The sequence below is a fragment of the Scleropages formosus genome, chromosome 18, assembly GCF_900964775.1.
Source record: "Scleropages formosus chromosome 18, fSclFor1.1, whole genome shotgun sequence".
Classification (NCBI taxonomy): Eukaryota; Metazoa; Chordata; class Actinopteri; order Osteoglossiformes; family Osteoglossidae; genus Scleropages; species Scleropages formosus.
In genome coordinates, this window is record NC_041823.1 from 14,774,019 (window position 1) to 14,793,707 (window position 19,689).

Here is a 19,689-nt window from a genome sequence, read left to right on the forward strand (position 1 = left end):
TGCACTCCCCCTATTGGGCTATAACAGTAAGGCTCAAGTCATTTCAGTGCTGTTCCTTTGATTACAAGCTGTCCAAAACAGGAAAGCCTGATCCCAGGGCTAACTGTATTAAACGCTGCAGAGAGGTTGAGTAGAATGAGGACCAAAGAATTCTAAATGGCTCTAGGTGACTAGAGAGCTTCTGACGCTGTAAGGACACTTTACTTTTTTCTTGTGGTCCCTTGCTGAGGGACTGTGTTAATAAAATCTGCCGAACGTTCACCACCACCCACTGCCTTGTCACTGCTTGAGTAATGCTGAGCACAGATTACTTATGAACTTCACAAAATGTGATCAATCAAGAATATTCTGTTTGTAAACTTAAAGAAAATTTGGAACAGTGAAAGAATTTTCACTTTTTTTTTCTCTTACATAAATCAGAAAGAAACTTCATCCAGTTTTCATCCGCTAACTAGCTATAGGTCAACTATGTAGATTTTGATTTTAAATATATACATTTTTACCTGAGCGCTATTGAAAATCAAAGAGAGAAACCAAGAGAGTTTTTGACATATGATGCAGTGCATATTTACTACATGCAAAAGATACGTATATTTTTCTTTTTTTTTGTCATGTATTCTATCTCTCGGTTATTATTTGTTTCAGAGAACCTGTATTGCACACAATGCGTCATGAAAATTACACTGTGGCAGTAATCTCAGACAATTATTGAGTTATCATTAAAAGAGTGTTAATTAGTTTAGATGTATGAGAAATCTAAGGGGGTGCAGTGGGTTGGACTGCAGTCCTGCTCTCCAGTGGGTCTGGGGTTCAAGTCCCGCTTGGGGTGCCTTGCGGTGGACTGGCGTCCCGTCCTGGGTGTGTCCCCTTCCCCCTCCGGCCTTACGCCGTGTTGCCGGGTGGGCTCTGTAACCCTGTAAGGGACAAGCAGATCTGAAAGTGTGTGTGTGTGTGTATGAGAAATTGACAATGACTTTAATGATAATAGGATTAATGCTAGATTCAGAACTGATGCTTTAAACAAACATTTGGGAGAGAAGTATAAGACCACCCCCCCCACCTAAACAAGCCAAACCACAAATGCAAACCCTTTATTAGGTTTTCAGGCAAAACCAAAAGTACAATGAGAATTGCCACAGTGTGATGTGTCCAAAATTAAATATCTACAAAAATGTTTTCCGCCTGTTTCAAAGAAGGCAAACAGAAGACTTATAATTTCTGTGTTTTTGCTAGAATCACTGTCAGACTGCCTGGTTTTCATAGTTTCTGGTACATAAAATATTTACTTCTGCGCTCTGTTTTTGCTCGACAGCTATGCAGGGTATCTACTTGCACAGTTAATGTTTTTTATGTTTAATATTTGAGAATACAATTGGTCCCGACTTCAACGCTTAAAAGATGGTTTGTGACACGGAGCAGGCTGCTTCTCTCACACTCACACACTTTTCAGAACCGCTTGTCCCATACAGGGTCGCGGGGAACCGGAGCCTACCCGGTAACACAGGGCGTAAGGCCGGAGGGGGAGGGGACACACCCAGGACGGGATGCCAGTCCGTCACAAGGCACCCCAAGCGGGACTCAAATCCCAGACCCACCGGAGAGCAGGACTGTGGTTCAACTCACTGCACCCCCTGGGCTGGTTCAGTTCTATATATAACTAATAGTGTAAAAAATGGTAGTATTGGACTAAGTGACTGACTTAGAGAACGGCATGTTTATCTATATCTGTCTGCCTTTTGTTTACACCGAGTTTAAACTCTCGCTGTTTTGGAAAAAAACATCATAAATGAACAAATGTCAGCAACCCTGACTGATCTGCAAGGTAGGATGCAAAAGAGAGATTACTTAAATGGGAACAGAACATCACCAGAGACCGCTTCTCTCTTTTGATAGGGAGCACTTCACTGACAGGCTCAGAACTGGTAGATAGAGAGTGCGTTGGGTGATGCTTTTGGCAAGTGATTTGAATTGGTACACCTGCATAACTACTTCATTTAAAAGTCTATCAGCAAAAAGCCTGTCAAACTTTCTTAAAAGTTTGTGACTCAAAAGATGACCAACTTGAGTTGGGAAGCAGCTGTACACATGTGAATGTTCTTTCTCTGTGGATGTTAAGAAAGATTAGCAAAAAATTTAGTTACCTGATTTATACACATTATGCATATAAGTGGCAAACTCTAAAACTTGCCATGAAGCTGTTGATAATAAATGTATAACTGAACACGGTACGGCTGCTACCAGTACACCTCAGACAAAATTAAGAAACACAGCTTGACAACCACTTATAGTGGACAAAAAAAACCCTGGCATTTTTATGAAGAATACATTAATGAAATTAATGCAAAATCATCACATTATTATGAATATATTCAAGTTCACACATGCATTTGTTCAGACCTTTATATTTTTAACACAATCTTTAAGGTTTGGTTTACAGATTACTTCTTATTGATGCTATCCTAATAGCTGTTATGAAAAGTAAATTCTTACAATGTACATATCGTTAAAATGAAAACAAATGACGACCCAAAGGAATTGTTACAGCCTCCCCATTTCAGTTCTTGCTCTGCAATTTTCATGGAAACCTGGAAAAAAACATAAGAAAAACGAAAATTGTTCAGGATTTCAAATTGAACATGAAGAAGTTATAACACAATTCAATTTAGTGAAATACGGTACACAAAAAAATCCTCACACATCATGAACTATGTTTCTGTTTTGAAAGGGAGGAACTGAATTTAGATTTGATAATCAATTTGGCTTTTTATATGCAGAATGTTTTTAAATATATTGTTAGTTTTAACGGGGGTGTGGTGGCGCAGTGGGTTGGATCACAGTCCTGCTCTCCGGTGGGTCTGGGGTTTGAATCCCGCTTGGGGTGCCTTGCAGCAGACTGGCGTCCCGTCCTGGGTGTGTCCCCCTCCAGCCTTACGCCCTGTGTTACTGGGTTGGCTCCGGTTCCCCGCGACCCTGTATGGGACAAGCGGTTCTGAAAATGTGTGTGTGTGTGTGTGTGTGTGTGTGTGTGTGTGTGTTAGTTTTAATCATTTATTGCCAACACACTCAACAGATCAGGATAACTTTCTCCTAAGCAGCTTTTTCAGTGTACACTTATCCATAGCTAAATGGGGTTAATTAGTTTAGTGAAATCACCACATTAAAACAAATTCCTGTTGTGAAGGGGATCCAATTAATATTATTTCTTATGGGGGAAAAAAAATTGTTTCTGGATGTGTCATCAATTTTAATAAAAAAAATATATATTTTTTTTTTTGCATGACCGTAACACAAACATATTTGTTAAAAAGTATTTCTAGCATGTCTTTTAACGTTAAACTTACATTCAATAATTCATTATAACTATTAAACAACTGTTCTTCCAAGGCAAGGTTGCAGTGTTCAGGGACAGGGTATGAGACACTGCACTGAGACATTTTGATAATTTCCTTATAGATGTTTATGCTATAAAGTTCTCAAAATCATTATCTATGTTACTATGCAAAGCATGTAGACACTACACTGTAGGAAAGCACTCAGGTTAAAGAATGGGACCAGAGAGCATGTCCCTATCAGAGAGAATCCACTTTGCAGACTTTTCCTTTGCCCAGTCCCTGGCCGCCATCCTTCACCAGTCATGTCACAAATATAACAAGTGTGACACTGACCATCATCAGTTTTACTCCCAAACACAGCACAATGATTTTAAGAAAGAGTAAATCATTACAGGCAGCATGGTGGAGCAGCAAGCACAGGTCAGGGTTAGGGTAGCCCTAATACAGCTCATTCTGTGGGGAGTTTGAATGCACTCCTCAGGTACGTATGTCTGGGTTGCCTTCCACAATCCAAAAAGATGCAGCTGAAGTGAACTGGCAAGTGTAAATTGCCTGTAATGTTTCTGCAGCAATCCTGAACAGCACTGGAGACAGGGCTCTTATAGCCTTGTTAATACTAACAAAACAATAATACTATTGACAACAATGATAACACTGTAACAATGAAAACAATGGGGTTTATTGCATACAGGTGTACTGTCCTGTTGTGGCTTTGTTTGGATCATGTAAACCAAATTTATTAGAGTAGAATGACTGCACAACAGGAAAAATTAAAAATTTAAAAGCCTGCTGAATGTAAAATAAGGTACATATGGTGAGAAGCATAAATATTGGGACAGTGAAGTAAAATTGGTTATTTTGTTACATGTGCATGCAATTTGTATTTCTTGCTTTTTTCCACTGTAGACAGTTTTCCAGTTTTAATCTAGGTTGATACTTTTTACTTCAAAAGCAGATGCAAAACACACATTTCAGTGACTACAATCAATACCACACAATCATAGCTCTTCTATTTGAAACATCAGTCACCCATTTGTCCCAACACTTATATTCCTCTAAAATTGGAGGACTAAACACAAAAAAACGACACGGTTAAAATATGGATGAACTTGTATAAAGACAACACCCAGAAAAAAAGGCTGACATTATGCAATGCACTCAAATTTTTCTTTTGATCCAAGATACAGGTTTCTTGAGTATACAGCAAAAACCACAAATTTTCTTTTATTTCACTGTCCCAATACTTATGCTTTTTTCTGCATTTTCAAAAGCCATGACAGTGATTTTTCATTGTACACAACCCTTATTATGTGAAAGACGAGTGTAATATTACTTATGAAACTTCAGTCTTCTGTAAAATTACAGATGCAGAGATAACCCACACAACTGAAAATCTATATTACATAGTATAAAATCATAAATATCACTTTCATGACCAAAAGAAAGTGTTATTTGTTGTTGTCCCTGTACATTTTAAATTGGGCTTTCACACTGGAGTACAGTTAATGTTTGTGCACAGTTTAAATTACTTAATTGTTGCTAAACTGAGTATTTACTTTTGCTATATAGCGCGCGCGCGCGCGCGCGCGCACACACACACACACACACACACACACACACACACACACACACTGTCTGAACCGCTTGGTTCCATACGGGGTCTCAGGGAGCCAGAGACTAGCCCGGCAACACAGGGCGTAAGGCTGGAGGGGGAGGAGACACACCCAGGACGGGACGCCAGTCCATCGCAAGGCACCCCAAGCAGGACTTGAACCCCAGACCCACTGGAGAGCAGGACCTGGTCCAACCCACTGTGCCACCGTACCCCCTTTGCTACATAGTAGTATACTATTATTTGCCCTGTTGCATTAGCTGTTTTCCAGGTTTTGTTCGTGCTGCTGTTTTTGTCATTTCTTCATGGGAAAGTAGATCAAACTATTTGATACTGGCTGGTCATATGTGAACTGTAGTCTTCAAGTCTAGCAACAGATTTTCTCCTAGATTCAGTACTGGGCTTTAGCTGGGCCACTGAAGAAGCTTTAACCTTATTGTTTTTGCATTTTACTTATAATTGCTGTCCTGTCCACTTTAAAATCATTTCAGATTGTATCAGATTTTGATCCAGGCCCAGTCTGTACTTTTCTCTGCCAGTCTTTCCCTACACAGGGGGCAACGGTGGTGCAGCAGGTTTGGCTGGTTTCCACTGTGTGGCGGGTCTGGCTTTTGAGCCCTGCTTGGAGAGCCTTGTTTACCGTCCTGGGTGTGCCCCCTCCCCCTTTGGCCTTGCGCCCTGTGTTACCAGGTTAGGCTCCAGCTCGCCGCAACCTGGCTTAGAACAAGCGGTTGTTGACGTTGGTTGGTTGGTCTTTCCCTACACACAACTTTGTATTAAAATTTAAAACTTTATATAGTATTGGAATTCCTGGATATATGTTTTCTGTATATTAACTGTATATGTGGCAAACAGGGGCATGGACATACCCACCCATGTAAAACAAGAGCCATGTGCAGTCATATTTAAAGGGACAAGAAGCTGTGTCTGTACTGTCTGGCTGCAGATAAAAATTAATTTTTGTGTTTGATTGTTAGTTAGTAAAATCCATTAATTTCACCCTGTACCACCTCATGTCTGGTCACTGCCTCAATCCACCATGCCCCAGTATGCCAAAATATACCTTTTAAAATATTGAAACAAAACATTAACAGCAACAATTACTGTAAATAGAGCAACTGTACCTCAAGTTTTTAAAAAACAGTGCATGTACAGTTCAGTACTCAGTCCTTTCCAATTAATAAAGCATGCATGCTAAAGGCATTCCCTACAATATTCAAAAACTCAGTGCATGTCAGATACATCAGATTTGATAATGATTATATAATAATGACCAAAATGATGAATTCTAGTCACATTTTTATGTATAATACTATGTATATTTCTTCTTTACTAATAATCACTTGTCTTGTTCAGCACTGCTGTGGTCTGGAGACTATTCTAGGGTCCAATAGCATGAAAAGGATACACCCTGAGTAGGACTCCAGCCCATTACACCACAACCTCCACCCGAACAAGTAATTTAGAGTTAATAGTTCACACGGAATCATGTCTCTATAGTGCGAGAGGAAATGCATATTAATGCAGGGAGAGCCACATACAAATTCATGTCCAAACTCACAGCCCATGAGCAGTAAGATGCCAGTGCTACCTGCTGTGCCACCATGACACTCATTCTGCTGCATACCTTTTTTAATTGCAATTGTTCCCCTTTATGAGAAAGAAGGTTCCAACTCCAACTCCCAACAAACCAAGGGTCAGTCCTACTCCACAAAAGACTGTCTTTCCGATGTCTGATGCTTCCTGAATTTCTACATCTGCAAGGATAAACATGACAGGCATGAGAAAAATCTGAAACAGTTCTCATTCGTTCTTTACCACACAAAAGAAGCTATGATTAAATGTAAAGCAACAGAAAAACACCCTGACTTTAAACCAAAGGATGAATAAAGCATGAACTATAATGGGTCGTGTACATCGAAAATAAACGGTAATGTTGATTTCCACATAATGCTATTTTCTCGTATGTATCCAGAAATTCTAGGTGATACTGATTTTGTCTCAAGCTTCATTAGCCCATGAAAAATTTTGCTGGCACAAAGGAAAACCTGGTGTTTGAATTGAAAAGGAATAGAGCAACGGCTTTTTAGTTTGCTGCTTTTTAAAATTACTGCGAATAAACCCAAAATTCCTGCTTCCTCTGCAAATTGGTGTGAAGCACATCCACAGGTATCAAACTTCTAAATCTTGATGTAGACTAGACTAGAGACTCACAGTAGTGAAATTCATAGCAGGTATCAAAACAGTGAATAAAGGAAACACTCCGGACACTGTTGCATAAGCATCCTATTCACCATCCTTTCCTGACAACTACCTACAAGACAGTTGAAGGACACCTACAAGATGTGATCAACCTCAACACCCCAGAAAAAATGCTGTCTTCCTCCACCTCTGGCATCCTGCTTGTCAAGGCCAATAATTAAAAGACCATCAGATCTTAGTCTTGGCTCTGATGTGGTGGAGTGAACTCCCTCTCTCTGTCAGGACTGCTAAAACTCTCCCAGTACTCAATGTTCTTAAGAACAATTCTCAATCTAATTTCTCTCCAATCTCCCAACGACTACGTAAATAAGTCCAACACCATCTTGATATATTGATGTAAATATGTAAATGTAAAATTGTTTGTAGTGTGTGAGTTTGTGTGTGGCTATGTAAAGTAAAAGTGACAGCCAAGTCATCATTTCAATCCCTATGGATCTGTCTACAGACACATGAACCAAACCTCTGTTATTTTTAATATTTGGTTCAGTTAAATGTATGATATAATATTAATAATAATAATAATAATAATAAGTTTGCAAAAGCTTCAAATTTAATTAAAAAAAAACTGGAACAGAAATACATTTTGGTAGTGGTGTGCAAAACATGGGGATGCGGTGGAGCAGCGGGTTTGGCTGGGTCCTGCTCTCTGGTGGGTCTGGGGTTCGAGTCCAAGTTGGGGTGTCTTGTAGCGGACTGGCATCCCATCCTGGGTGTGTCCCCTCCCCCTCCAGCCTTGTGCCCTGTGTTGCCAGGTTAGGCGCTGGCTTGTTGCGACCCCACTCGGGATAAGTGGTTTCAGTCGGTGTGTGAATGCAAAACTCATCTCATCTTCTGTCCCACTTGACCTAAAAGGGTTGCGGTGGCAGCAGGGAGAGCAGAGAGGCCCAGCCACCCCTGTCCCCCGCAACTTCCTCCAGCTCAGCCTGGGGGATCCACAGCCGTTCCCAGGCCAACTGTGAGATATAACCCTCCAGCGGGTCCTGGGCCGACCTCGGGACCTTGTCCCAGTTGGCCGTGTCCAATATACTTACAAAGGGAGGTACCCAGGAGGCATCCTTATCAGATGCCCAAACCTCTTCAACTGGCTCCTCTCAATGTGAAGGAGTAGCTGCTCTACTCTGAGTTCCTCCCGGATGTCCGAACTCCTCACGGAGAGCGAGTCCCAGCACCCTGCGGAGAAAACTCATTTCGGCCGTTTGTATCTGCAATCTTATTCTTTTGGTCATTACCCTGAGTTGATGACCATAGATGAGGGTAGGGACATAGATCGACTGGTAAATGGAGAGCTTCGCCTTATGGCTCAGCTCTCCCTTCACCGCTACAGTCCGGTACAGTGACCGCATTACTGCTGCCGCTGCTCCCAGTCTGTGGGTGATCTCACACTCACTTCTTCCCTCACTCGTGAGCAAGACCCCAAGATACTTGAACTCCTCCACCTGGAGCAAAAACTCTCCCCTTACCTGGAGGAGGCATACCATCCTTTTCTGTGAGAGAACCATGGACTCAGACTTTGAGGTGCTGATCCTCATCCCCACCGCTTCACACTCGGCTGCAAACCGTTCCAGTGCGTGCTGGAGGCAACCATGTAATGGTGCCAAAAGGACATCATCCGCAAAAAGCAGAGACGTCACCTTCCAACTCCCACACAGAATGCCCTCCTGACCTCGACTGCACCTTGATATCCTGTCCATGAAAACCACAAACAGGAGTGGAGACAAGGCACAACCTTGGCGTAGTCCAACACCCACACTGAACAGGCTTGACTTAATGCCGAGTATGCGGACACAGCTTTCGCTCCGTATATACAAGGACCGAGTAGCCCGCAGTACTGGCCCCGGTACCCCATACTCCCGAAGCACCTCCCACAGAATTTCCCGGGGAACACAGTCATAGGCCTTCTCCAAGTCCACAAAACACATGTAGACTGGATTAGCAAATTCCCATGCCCCTTCAATTATCTGTGAGAGGGTATAAAGCTGGTGCACTGTTCCATAGCCAGGGCGGAATCCGCATTGTTCCTCTTCAATCTGAGGTTCAACTATCGGCCGGAGCCTCCTCTCCAGCACCTCAGCATAGACTTTCCCAGAGAGGCTGAGAGGTGTGATGCCCTGATAGTTGGCACACACACTCTGGTCGCCTTTCTTAAAGATAGGGACCACCACTCCAATTTGCCAATCCAAGTGCACCGTCCCCGAGGTCCATGCAACATTGCAAAGGCGTGTCAAACATCCAGGGCCTTAAGCATTTCCGGGTGGATCTCATCCACCCCCGGTGCTTTGCCACTGTGGAGCTTAGCAACTACCTCAGTAACTTCCATCAGGGAAATGGACTCTGACACCCAGAAAGCCTCTGGCTCTGACTCCTGTAAGGGAGGCATATCACTCGGGTTTAAGAGTTCTTCAAAGTGCTCCTTCCACCTCCCGACAATGTCCTCATCAGAGGTCAGAGTTTCTCCACTCCTGCTAAACACAGCCTGAGCGAAACTCCTCCAACTCCTTCTGAGCTGGCAGATGATTCTCAAGAATCTCTCTGAAGCCAACCGATAGTCGTTTTCTATGGCCTCTCCAAACTCCTCCCATGCCCGGAATTTTGCTTCTGCAACCTCAGCCGCTGCTGCCTTTTTCACCTGCCAGTACCTGTCTGTTGCGTCAGGAGTTCCCAGAGCCAACCAGGCCCGAAAGGCCTTCTTCAGCTTGACGGCTTCCCTCACCACCGGTGTCTACCAGCAGGTTCTCGGATTGCCGCCCTGGCCGGCACCAACAAGCTTTTGGCCACAGCTGTGCCTGGCTGCTTCCACAATGGAGGTTTTGAAAAGGGTCCATTCAGACTCCATGTCCTCTACCTCCTCCAGGAGATTGAAGAAGCTCTCCTGGAGGTGAGTTAAAATCATTTCAGACAAGGTCCTCTGACAGTCATTTCCAGCACACCCTTATTAAATGCCTGGGCCTACCGGGTCTGTCCATCAGTTTTCCCCGCTATCTGATCCAGCTCACCACCAGATGGTGATCAGTTGACAGCTCAGCACCTATCTTCACCCAAGTGTCCAGAACATGTGGCATCAAGTCATAAGAAACGACTACAAAGTCGATCATTGACCTTTGCCCCAAGGAGCTCTGGTACCGAGTACACTTATTCGCATCCTTGTGTTCGAACATGGTGTTTGTTAGGGACAAACCATGGCTAGCACAGAAGTCCAATAATATTTCACCATTTGGGTTCAGATTGGGCAAGCCGTTCTTCCCAATCACCCCCTGCCAGATTTCCCAGTCATTGCCAACATGAGCACCGAGGCCCCCAGCAGGACTATGGAGTCTGTAGGTGCGGCCCTGTCCAGAACCTCACTCACCTTCTCCAAGAAGGCTGAATACTCTGAACTGCTGTTTGGTGCATAAGCACACACAACAGTCAAAGTTTTCCCCTCTGCGACCGTAAGTCGCATTGAGGAGACCCTCTCGTCCACCGGGGCAAACTCCAACTGTATGGCAGCCAGCTGGGTGCTTGTGACTATCCCCACACCTGCCAGGCGCCTCTCACCTCATGCAACTCCTGAGTAGGAGTAGGAGAGGGACCACCCCCTATCGAGGAGTCTGGTTCCAGAGCCAACACTGTGAGTGGAGGTGAGCCCAACTATATCTAGTTGGTATTTCTCAACCTCCCACACCGGTTTTGGCTCCTTCCCCCAAAGTGAGGTGACATTCCATGTACCAAGAGCCAGTTTTCGTTGCGAGGGGCTGCGACGCCATGCGCCACCCCGCCCCCTCCCGCCACCAGGTACACACTGCACCCGACCCTCATGCTGGACCTTGCAGGTGGTAGGCCCACATGGCCCCCCCACGATGCTTTTTCGGGCTGAGCCCAACCGGGCAACGTGGGCTGCCCGGCCACCAGGCACTCGCCTAGGAACACTACCCCTAGGCCTGGCTCCAGGGGTGGGCCCAATGACCCTATTCCAGGCAGGGTAAACATTCTCCTGTATACTTTTTCCATGGAGGTTTTTGGATCGTGTTAGTCTGGATCGTCACTCCAGACCTGTTTGCCTTGGGAGACCCTACCAGGAGCATAATGTTCCCGACGACATAGCTCTGGAGATCCCTAGATCATGCAAGCCCTTCGGCCATGCCAAGGCCCCGATTCAGGAAGGGTGTGTGCAAAACATGAAATATTAAAGTGTTGATGACAACCAAGAAAGCTTTGCAAAAGAATGCAGAACTATATATGAGTAAATTAAGTAGTAAATTAATTACTATGTACTCAAAAAGCAACACAAATCACTTCAGAGATAAGTGTCAACTAAGTAGGTAAACATAAATGTGTATTTATCGTTGCTTAACTGAATCATTAGTTTGTCTGCATAAGTATGATATATTATTAGCAATTATACGGGGGGGCGCAGTGGGTTGGACCGGGTCCTGCTCTCCGGTGGGTCTGGGGTTCGAATCCTGCTTGGGGTGCCTTGCGACAGACTGGCGTCCCATCCTGGGTGTGTCCCCTCCCCATAATAAATAACAGAACAAATGGCAATTTTTCTGAAACAGAAAATATCTGTATGGCAATAAGTTTGGCAGTATGTTTATTTTTATTCAGTTATAAAATACCTGATTAACTTTATCTTACCCACTGCAACCCTCACCAGTAGAAGAAGAAGGAAGGTGACTGACTGACTAACAATCTTACCCCAGAGCCTGGTTTCAGGTTCAGGAAATCCCTTGTGCTCCACAGTGCAGGAGTAAACATCCCCCTCCTGTGGGATGATGGGTACAGTAGAGTACTGTCTGAAGGTGAGATCCTTGTTGGGGTAGTAGCGACTCAGAGTGACCCCCTCTGTCACCTCCACATCATTCTTAGTCCACTTCACTTTCACAGGTGGTGGGAAGAAGTTGTTTGCAAAGCAGATCAATGTGTTGCTTCCTCCCAATGAAACTTCATCTCTGGGATAGACTGTGACTTGAGGAAGATCTGCAATGTTTAACAGTTATTACAGAAACACAGTATTTAAATGTGAAGGTCTGACTTAGGAATGTATACAAGTGTATATCCTAGTCCTTGTTTTCCTCATATGTACTTTAGTTGCACACATTTTCTGGGAGTGCAGAAGCAAATGATCAGTATTTGTAATGAACTGTCTAAACTTTAAGGCTGTGTTTAAAAGTGGCTTTCAACTTTCTTCATGATGGTGAGACAACACATATTCAATACACAATAGTATATGAAAAATGCTCTGGGGCAAAAGTACCTGAAACAAAGCCAATAGAGTAAGACCAGACTAAATCTGAAATCATTCATCACTAACTATCCTTAACTGCCTGTCCAACTGATAACCTCGGTAGCCCAGAGCCAGTCCCAGAAGCACAGGGCAGGACAGTAGCCCATTGCAGGGTAGCCACACACAGACACACACTACAGACAATTTAGTTACAAATTAATAGGAAACAGAACTTTGGACAATGGATGAAACCCAGGCAAACATGGCAGAAGATGCAAACTCCAGTCAGGTGGAGGTGGATTCAAGTCTATGTCCAAACATGCCAGTGTTTAAAATCATTGATACACATGCACTGTCAACAAGTTTCTCTACATTTAAAGCAGCCCATGAGTCCTGCCTGTAACAGAGCTCCAATTCAAAACAAATACAGGAGTATGAGCAATAACCATAAGCTAACACTGTCATATGCTTGTTTTTCAAAATGACAGTATAGGACATAAAGAAAGGCAGCTCAAGAGAGGGAATAGGAAAGATCTTCACAATCAATACACATATCGTCATCTTTTGGATTCTTTGCAAAGTTTCTGCAATATTAAACATAAAAACCAGGAGGGTAGGTTAACATTATAACTATAATTTAATCCATTCTTTGACTAAAAATGCATTTATAGTATATTTTGACAATTTCTTTTGATAGTAAAAGTAATCAAATTCAGCATTACATTTACTCATTTAGATTATGCTTTTCTCCAAGATAACTTACAATGTTAGGCTACCTACAACTATGTACCCATTTATACAGCTGGGTAATTTTTACTTGAGCAATTTAAGGTAAGCACTTTGCTCAAGGGTACTAGAGCAGTAGATGAGATTCAGAACAGCAAGTTCTGGATCCAAAGGTAAGAGTCCTGACTACTGTACTATCAGCTGCCCTGTTGGATGAGCTCCAATTGATCGTTTTCCAGGTTTTGTTCGTACTGCTGTTTTTGTCATTTCTTCATGGGAAAGTAGCTCAAGCTCTTTGATGCTGGCTGGTCATATGTGAACTGTAGTCTTCAAGTCTAGCCACAGACTTTCTCTTGGATTCAGTGCTGAGCCTTAAGTGGGCCACTCAAGAAGCTTCAACCTTTAGTTTTTACTTGAAATTCCTTACTGAACGTTTCCAAGCATTGGCCCTTCACATAAACATGTTGAATATACGCCACAGAAAAAACCTGAGTCCATCAGAGATTTTATTATTTAAGCAGCATAACACACACACACACACACACACACACACACACACACATTTTCAGAACCGCTCGTCCCATATGGGGTCGCGGGGAACCGGAGCCTACCCGGTAACACAGGGCGTAAGGCCGGAGGGGGAAGGGGACACACCCAGGACGGGACGCCAGTCCGCCGCAAGGCACCCCAAGCGGGACTCGAACCCCAGACCCACTGGAGAGCAGGACTGTGGTCCAACCCACTGCGCCACCGCACCCCCAATGCAGCATAACATAATTATGCAATGTTCCCTTTCACCTGTGACTATATTTATACCTATTTTACCATCATACACCAACTGCATTTTTGTGTCCCCCTCTCTCTCTCTCACTCACTCACTCACACCGGTGAGGAGGCAGTATCACCGACTGTGTGGCTTCAGGTAAAACCTGACAAAGTATCAGGAGAGAAGAAAAAACTGATCAGTGAGACCAGGGTTTTCTGCTGTTATGGGAAGCACTTAAATATGATCACTTAAATGAGGGAGACGGAACACAAAACCATTTTAACTAGTATTTGCAAAAATACTGACATTTTGAACATCAGTAAGGAACCATTCATTTTGTGTGAATTTCAGTTTATTCGATGTACAGTGGAAAGTAGTGTGCCACTTTTGTTCCTACTTGAAGGGAACTGTGTATGCATATATTTTAAAATAATACCAATCTCCTTCAAAATTTCATTGGTTATTTCGTGTTGTAAGCATACAGCTGTGTAGGTTAGGTGTGTTGTGTAAAAGGTTAAGAGAGTTATCTTACCGATCTCTTCAGGTGGGTTCTGTTCAGCTTTAACAAGCACATCCAGGCTGTTCTTACAAACCTGTTGGGCCGCCAGTGCCGCCTGAACAAAGTTCCGACCGTCCCACTGCTGAAGAAAGTCAGGCATTGTGCCCACCCACTCTTTCTTTTTCAAATCGACGTAAAACAACTCATCTCCATCCAGCTCTTTCTCATCCTCAGGGTCAATGTTACCGGTCTGACAGGCAACAACAAGTATATCTACATGAGCTGAGAGAAAAATCGTAAAAAAACACCTATCAGCTACAGATATATAATCACATGTCACATGTCATATGTTTACGTCTGTGTTATACTCTCTCTGCACAGACAAACAGCAGCTGATGACTAATGACATGATTTGTTTTTATTTCGTAAAGTTTACGACACACTTGACTTGGTGGAATAATCAATAAACTCGTATTCGCAGTCATCTGATTTTTAATAAATGAACCGCATCATTCCACGGACACGTCGTTGGCGGCTAGTCACTCAGTACAGTCACAGTCAGTGTTGGAGACACTTTAAACTTCTTACCCTGGACGCGCGAACAGACGCAAAGAGCCCCGAAGAGCAGAGCGACAAACACAAAGAAGCTCATCGCGAACTGGGGACCACAGACCGACCCTTCAGCTTCCGACCGAGTCTCTCCCGACTCACTTGTACTGAGCGGCGGCAGCGACGGCAGTTTAGGAAACGCGCTGAGTGAAGCGGCTCCAATAAACGGACCAATGAGGGAGAAGCTGCGTTTCCTCCGCTGCAGTTACTGGGTAACACGGCTTCTCTACTCACTGCGTCCCAGTCCGTCAGTCCACATTCACTCGGCCTACTTTTCCTTCCCTTCTCGGCGTATCGCTGTACAGTATAGCTCATACAGCCGGTATATTAAAACTACAGTGTTTGCCCAATAGAAACTGAAACAATAATAAAAAGAAATATTTGAAATGTTCATAGTAGATGCTTCCACCCGAAACTAAAATTTCAGTTTTGATAAAGACAAATAGAAACACTAAGTCTAGAGAAATGACATTGTGGTTGAACTTGGAGCAGCTGCCTTTGGCTCTGAAGGTTGCCAGTTTGATCCCCGCCTGCAGCTGTAGTGCCCTTGAGCAAGATGCTTGCCCTGTAATTGCTCCAGTACCTTCACCCAGCTGTGTGACTGGGTAGATAGTTGTGGGCCTACAATGGACTGGAATCCCACCCAGCCCCCACCCCTCAGCATTGTGCCCAATGTCCCCGGGATAGGCTCCAGGTCACTGCGACCCCGCTCAGGACAAGCAGTTATTGAAATTGGTTGGTTGGTAGTGTCATAATATATGTCTCTTATTCTCATGCCTTTGATCTTCTTGTGTGTTTTACATGTCAGTTATTCCCTTTTTTGAGATTAAAAATACAAAAGGTTACGATCATAAAATAAATAATTTCAGGGCGAGTTTGAAAAACATGCAGTGAATAACTGGCTGCTGACTATCACCCAGTGGCACTCACCCCCACTGCATTGAAATGCTTTGAAAGGCTGGTGCTGGGACACATTAAGGACATCATCCCAGACACTTTGGACCCACTACAGTTTGCCTACCGCCACAACAGATCCACTGAGGACGCAATATCACACACACTTCACACCATTCGGTCTCACCTGGATAATAAATCTGCTATGCAAGGCTATTATTTGTGGACTATAGCTCGGCATTTAACACTGTCATCCCAACCAAGCTGATCCAGAAACTACTAGGGCTGGGACTGAGTGCCACATTGTGCAACTGGATCCTGGATTTCCTCACCAACATGTGTGGATTGGCAGTAATACCTCCTCCCCACTGACCCTCAACACTGGCACTCCACAGGGAAGCGTCCTGAGCCCGGTGCTGTACTCCTTGTTCACACATGACTGTGTGGCCAGTCACAGCTCCAACACCATCATAAAGTTTGCCGAGGATACCACCATTGTGGGTCTGATCACCAACAACGATGAGACGGCCTACAGAGAGGAGGTGAGGCTCCTGGCAGAGCGGTGCCAGGACAACAACCTGTCTCTCAATGTCAGTAAAACTAAGGAGCTGGTGATTGACTTCAGGAAACAGGAGACGGCTCATGCACCCATCTGCACAGGAGGGGACATTGTAGAGAGGGTCAACAGCTTCAAATTCCTAGGGGTCACCCTCACTGCCAAACTCACATGGACTGAGCACACAGCATCAACCATCAAAAAGGCCCATCAAATACTGTCTGTTTGCTGCGTCCCTTGTATTGAAATTCAGTCCTCGAATAAGAACGTCCTGTTCGACTTATGTTAGTGGACGGCTGGAAATGTTTTCGATCCAAGCGTCGTTTTTGTTGGTCGTATTGGCATTGACGAGTTTGTCCAGCTTTTTGGCCAATGCGGTCTTCTTCTTGTGTTTGGTACTCTCGACTCTTCGTTGGATTGCTGCTTCGAGTTGTTCGATCAGCACCTCACCAATTGATTGGATGCATTTAGTTCTTTCTTCTTTGACTATGTTTTTGTACTTTTGTAGACGGTTGTGCGCGTGAGTTATCATCATGCGTACCATACATCTTCCATCTTCCATCTGGATCCCATCTATGAACCGATGCGACGCAAGGACCAATTAGGATCAAGCTAGTATCAAACCGGTTCCTAACCGGTTTTAAACCGGTTTTTTAAACCGATTTAGGTCAAGACAACCGACTAATCAGAGACCAAAACAATTGCCAAGGCCGAAGGTCACCACAAACCAGCCAATCATGTCAAACCTCCAGAAAACTCCCACGCTCAAACTATATATAAAGAAAGAAGTCCAACACACTCCACACAATTTGTGCACTGATGATGTCACCATGACTGGTGATGAAACGTTTGCAATCTAAATGCCAAGCTCGGCGAACTGCTGAACACCTCAATCAGCAACCCGAGCTATGAAGACCACCAATCTTCTCGATAATTTCCATTTTCATTCTCTGTTCTGAGTTCTCTGGCTGTCAACTGGTATTATTGTTACTACTGTTACCATTATTTATTGCTATTGCACTACTCACTGTCACTGTCATTGTTTTGTTTGTGCAGTATTTCTATTGTCTCTGTCCTTGTCCATAGTCTGTGGAGAAGCATTCAGGAAGAATTTCATGATACATGTGCATGGTACTTGTACCTATGACAAACTTGAAACTTAAATGTAATAATAAATGAGTTTATCATATACAAAAACATAATTCATGCTACAAGCACGTATGTAAATTAAATTCCGTTGTGTTCATATGACCGAATATTGCATAACTACTGTCGTAGTCAAATGTATTGGCACCTTGAACTTTCTGCAAATAACTCAGTTTTCTCTAAAAATAACTGTTTGGTTTCTACAGTTCTTTACAATTCTTCATTTGAATTTTATTGTTTATTCTTTAGCTGAAGTGACCATCAATGAGTCCAGATCTAAGCCCCACTGTAAAGAGCAGTTGGGAGAAAACACCTTTCCGATGTGGGAAATGTGAAGCAGTTTTCACAGGAACTGAACCTGAGTGCTCATTCTGCTCTTTCACCCTTCTGGACAAATGCTGTGGTCTGACTGGAACATCCTACTGTTGCTACTTCTGTCCCCACAAGTGGAAGTCTTAAATATTGTGTATGACTGTAATTGAGAGAAGGGCATTTCCACAGAACTCAGTGTAATGTGAGATTATATTACGTTAAAGTAAATATTTAGCATCCAGCAGACCAAACATGTGTATGGAAACATCAGTAAACTCAACAAAGTTGTTCAGTGCTGTGAAAAGTAACAATCGTTTCTACTGGACAATCATAGCTTTTGTCAATATAGTTATTACAGTTATCTAAGATGATGTAGCATCCGGACAGGAATCCAACACAGACGCGCGTTGCTATTACGTCCGAAACGTAAAATGACCTTACGTGCAGGGTGATGTTAAAAGTGCACTGTGAGTACTGTAAGACACTCGGTGGAAGTGAAAGAGGAAACACACACAGTGTTTGAACTACGGTGAACAGTGAAACGCTACTTTGTGAGTATGACTGCAACCCCGAGACACGACAAAATACCGGACTGGAACACTGGACCAGGACTGGAGAACAAGAGGCAGGAACTGACAGGACGGGCTCTCAGGACTGGAACGTGAATGCCTAGGAAACAGACTAAGGGAACAAGAGACTACTAAACGCCAAGAGAGTACAATCGAACCGCTGATTAAGAATCCACAATCGGTTCTGCTCCGCTGACTCCTTTCATACCTCCGTGTCCTATGAGACTGTGAGCTGATATGTGGCTGTTCCCTAGCGGCACTGAGTGGCGCCGCCTCTGACCAGGAGGGGCAGTAACCCCATGGGACGTGACAGTACCCCCCCCTCCAGGGGCGGCTCCAGCCGCAGGACGCCGGCGGGTAGGCGGCTGCCCCCGCCGTCGCGGAGCGGGCCAATCTGGGTGAGACCTATGAAAGTCTACCCAGGACTGCTCCTCCAGCCCATAGCCCTCCCAGTCAACCAGATAGTACAGCGTACCCCTTCTCCGTTTGGAGTCTAAGAGGGCCCTGACGGAGTAAGCAGGAGAACTGTCTACATCTAACGGTGGAGGTGAAGAGACTGCCAGGCTCTGCAGGGCAGAAACACAGTGGGGGTTGAGGCAAGAAACACGAAACGTGGGACAGATACGATAATGAGGGGGCAACTGAAGGCGGTAAGAAACCGGGTTGATCCTTTTCAGTATTTTGAATGGGCCAATGAAACGGGGGCCGAGCTTCCTTGAGGGCAGATGCAGTTTGAGATCCTGGGTGGATAGCCACACTCTCTGCCCCGGTTGGTACAATACAGTTCTGCGCCTCTTGTCGGCCTTCTCCTTTTGGCTGGACACCGCCTCCTGGAGACGGACATGTGCAGATTCCCACACCGATTCACTACTCTTGCACCAGTCATCCACCACTGGCAACCCACTGGTTTCCATCGTCCACGGGAATAGTGGAGGCTAATAACCTAGCACACACTGGAAAGGAGTCAAGTTTGTGGACGAATGGACCAGGGAGTTCTGGGCGTACTCTGTCCAGGGGAGGTATCTACTCCAGTCGGCTTGGTTCTGATTACAGTAACTCCGCAGGTAACGGCCAATCTCTTGGTTGAGGTGTTCCACTTGCCCATTAGACTGCGGATGATAACCGGAGGAGAGGCTGACTGAGACTCCCAAGCAGGCAAAGAAGGCCTTCCAGACCCTTGAGGTGAACTGGGATCCCCTGTCT

At 44.3% G+C, this 19,689-nt stretch overlaps 1 protein-coding gene across 2 annotated transcripts; it reads right to left on the minus strand.

The window, feature by feature from the left end:
* Positions 1–1,577: 1,577 nt before the first annotated feature.
* LOC114909104 (H-2 class II histocompatibility antigen, A-U alpha chain-like) lies at positions 1,578–15,152 on the minus strand. 2 transcript variants are annotated; one of them, XM_029245919.1, is made up of 5 exons: positions 14,989–15,152; positions 14,434–14,682; positions 11,881–12,162; positions 6,572–6,701; positions 1,578–2,585 (listed from the first exon to the last, which is right to left on the minus strand). In XM_029245919.1, exons 1-4 carry the CDS (start codon positions 15,050–15,052, stop codon positions 6,577–6,579), a joined length of 720 nt encoding a protein of 239 aa, XP_029101752.1. In that variant the 5' UTR covers positions 15,053–15,152; the 3' UTR covers positions 1,578–2,585; positions 6,572–6,576. The 2 variants fall into 2 exon arrangements, with proteins under 2 accessions (XP_029101752.1, XP_029101753.1); XM_029245920.1 differs by lacking the exon at positions 1,578–2,585 and adding an exon at positions 2,954–2,970.
* Between the last annotated feature and the right edge of the window lie 4,537 nt (positions 15,153–19,689).

What these genes read in the sequence shown, in the direction of transcription:
- LOC114909104 (XM_029245919.1), bottom strand. Translation starts at nt 15,052, where the DNA reads ATGAGCTTCTTTGTGTTTGTCGCTCTGCTCTTCGGGGCTCTTTGCGTC. An exon ending in CGTCTGTTCGCGCGTCCAGG is followed by an intron (nt 14,683 to 14,988) that starts GTAAGAAGTTTA and finishes TTTTTCTCTCAG; the next exon opens with CTCATGTAGATATACTTGTT. An exon ending in GAACCCACCTGAAGAGATCG is followed by an intron (nt 12,163 to 14,433) that starts GTAAGATAACTC and finishes TAAACATTGCAG; the next exon opens with ATCTTCCTCAAGTCACAGTC.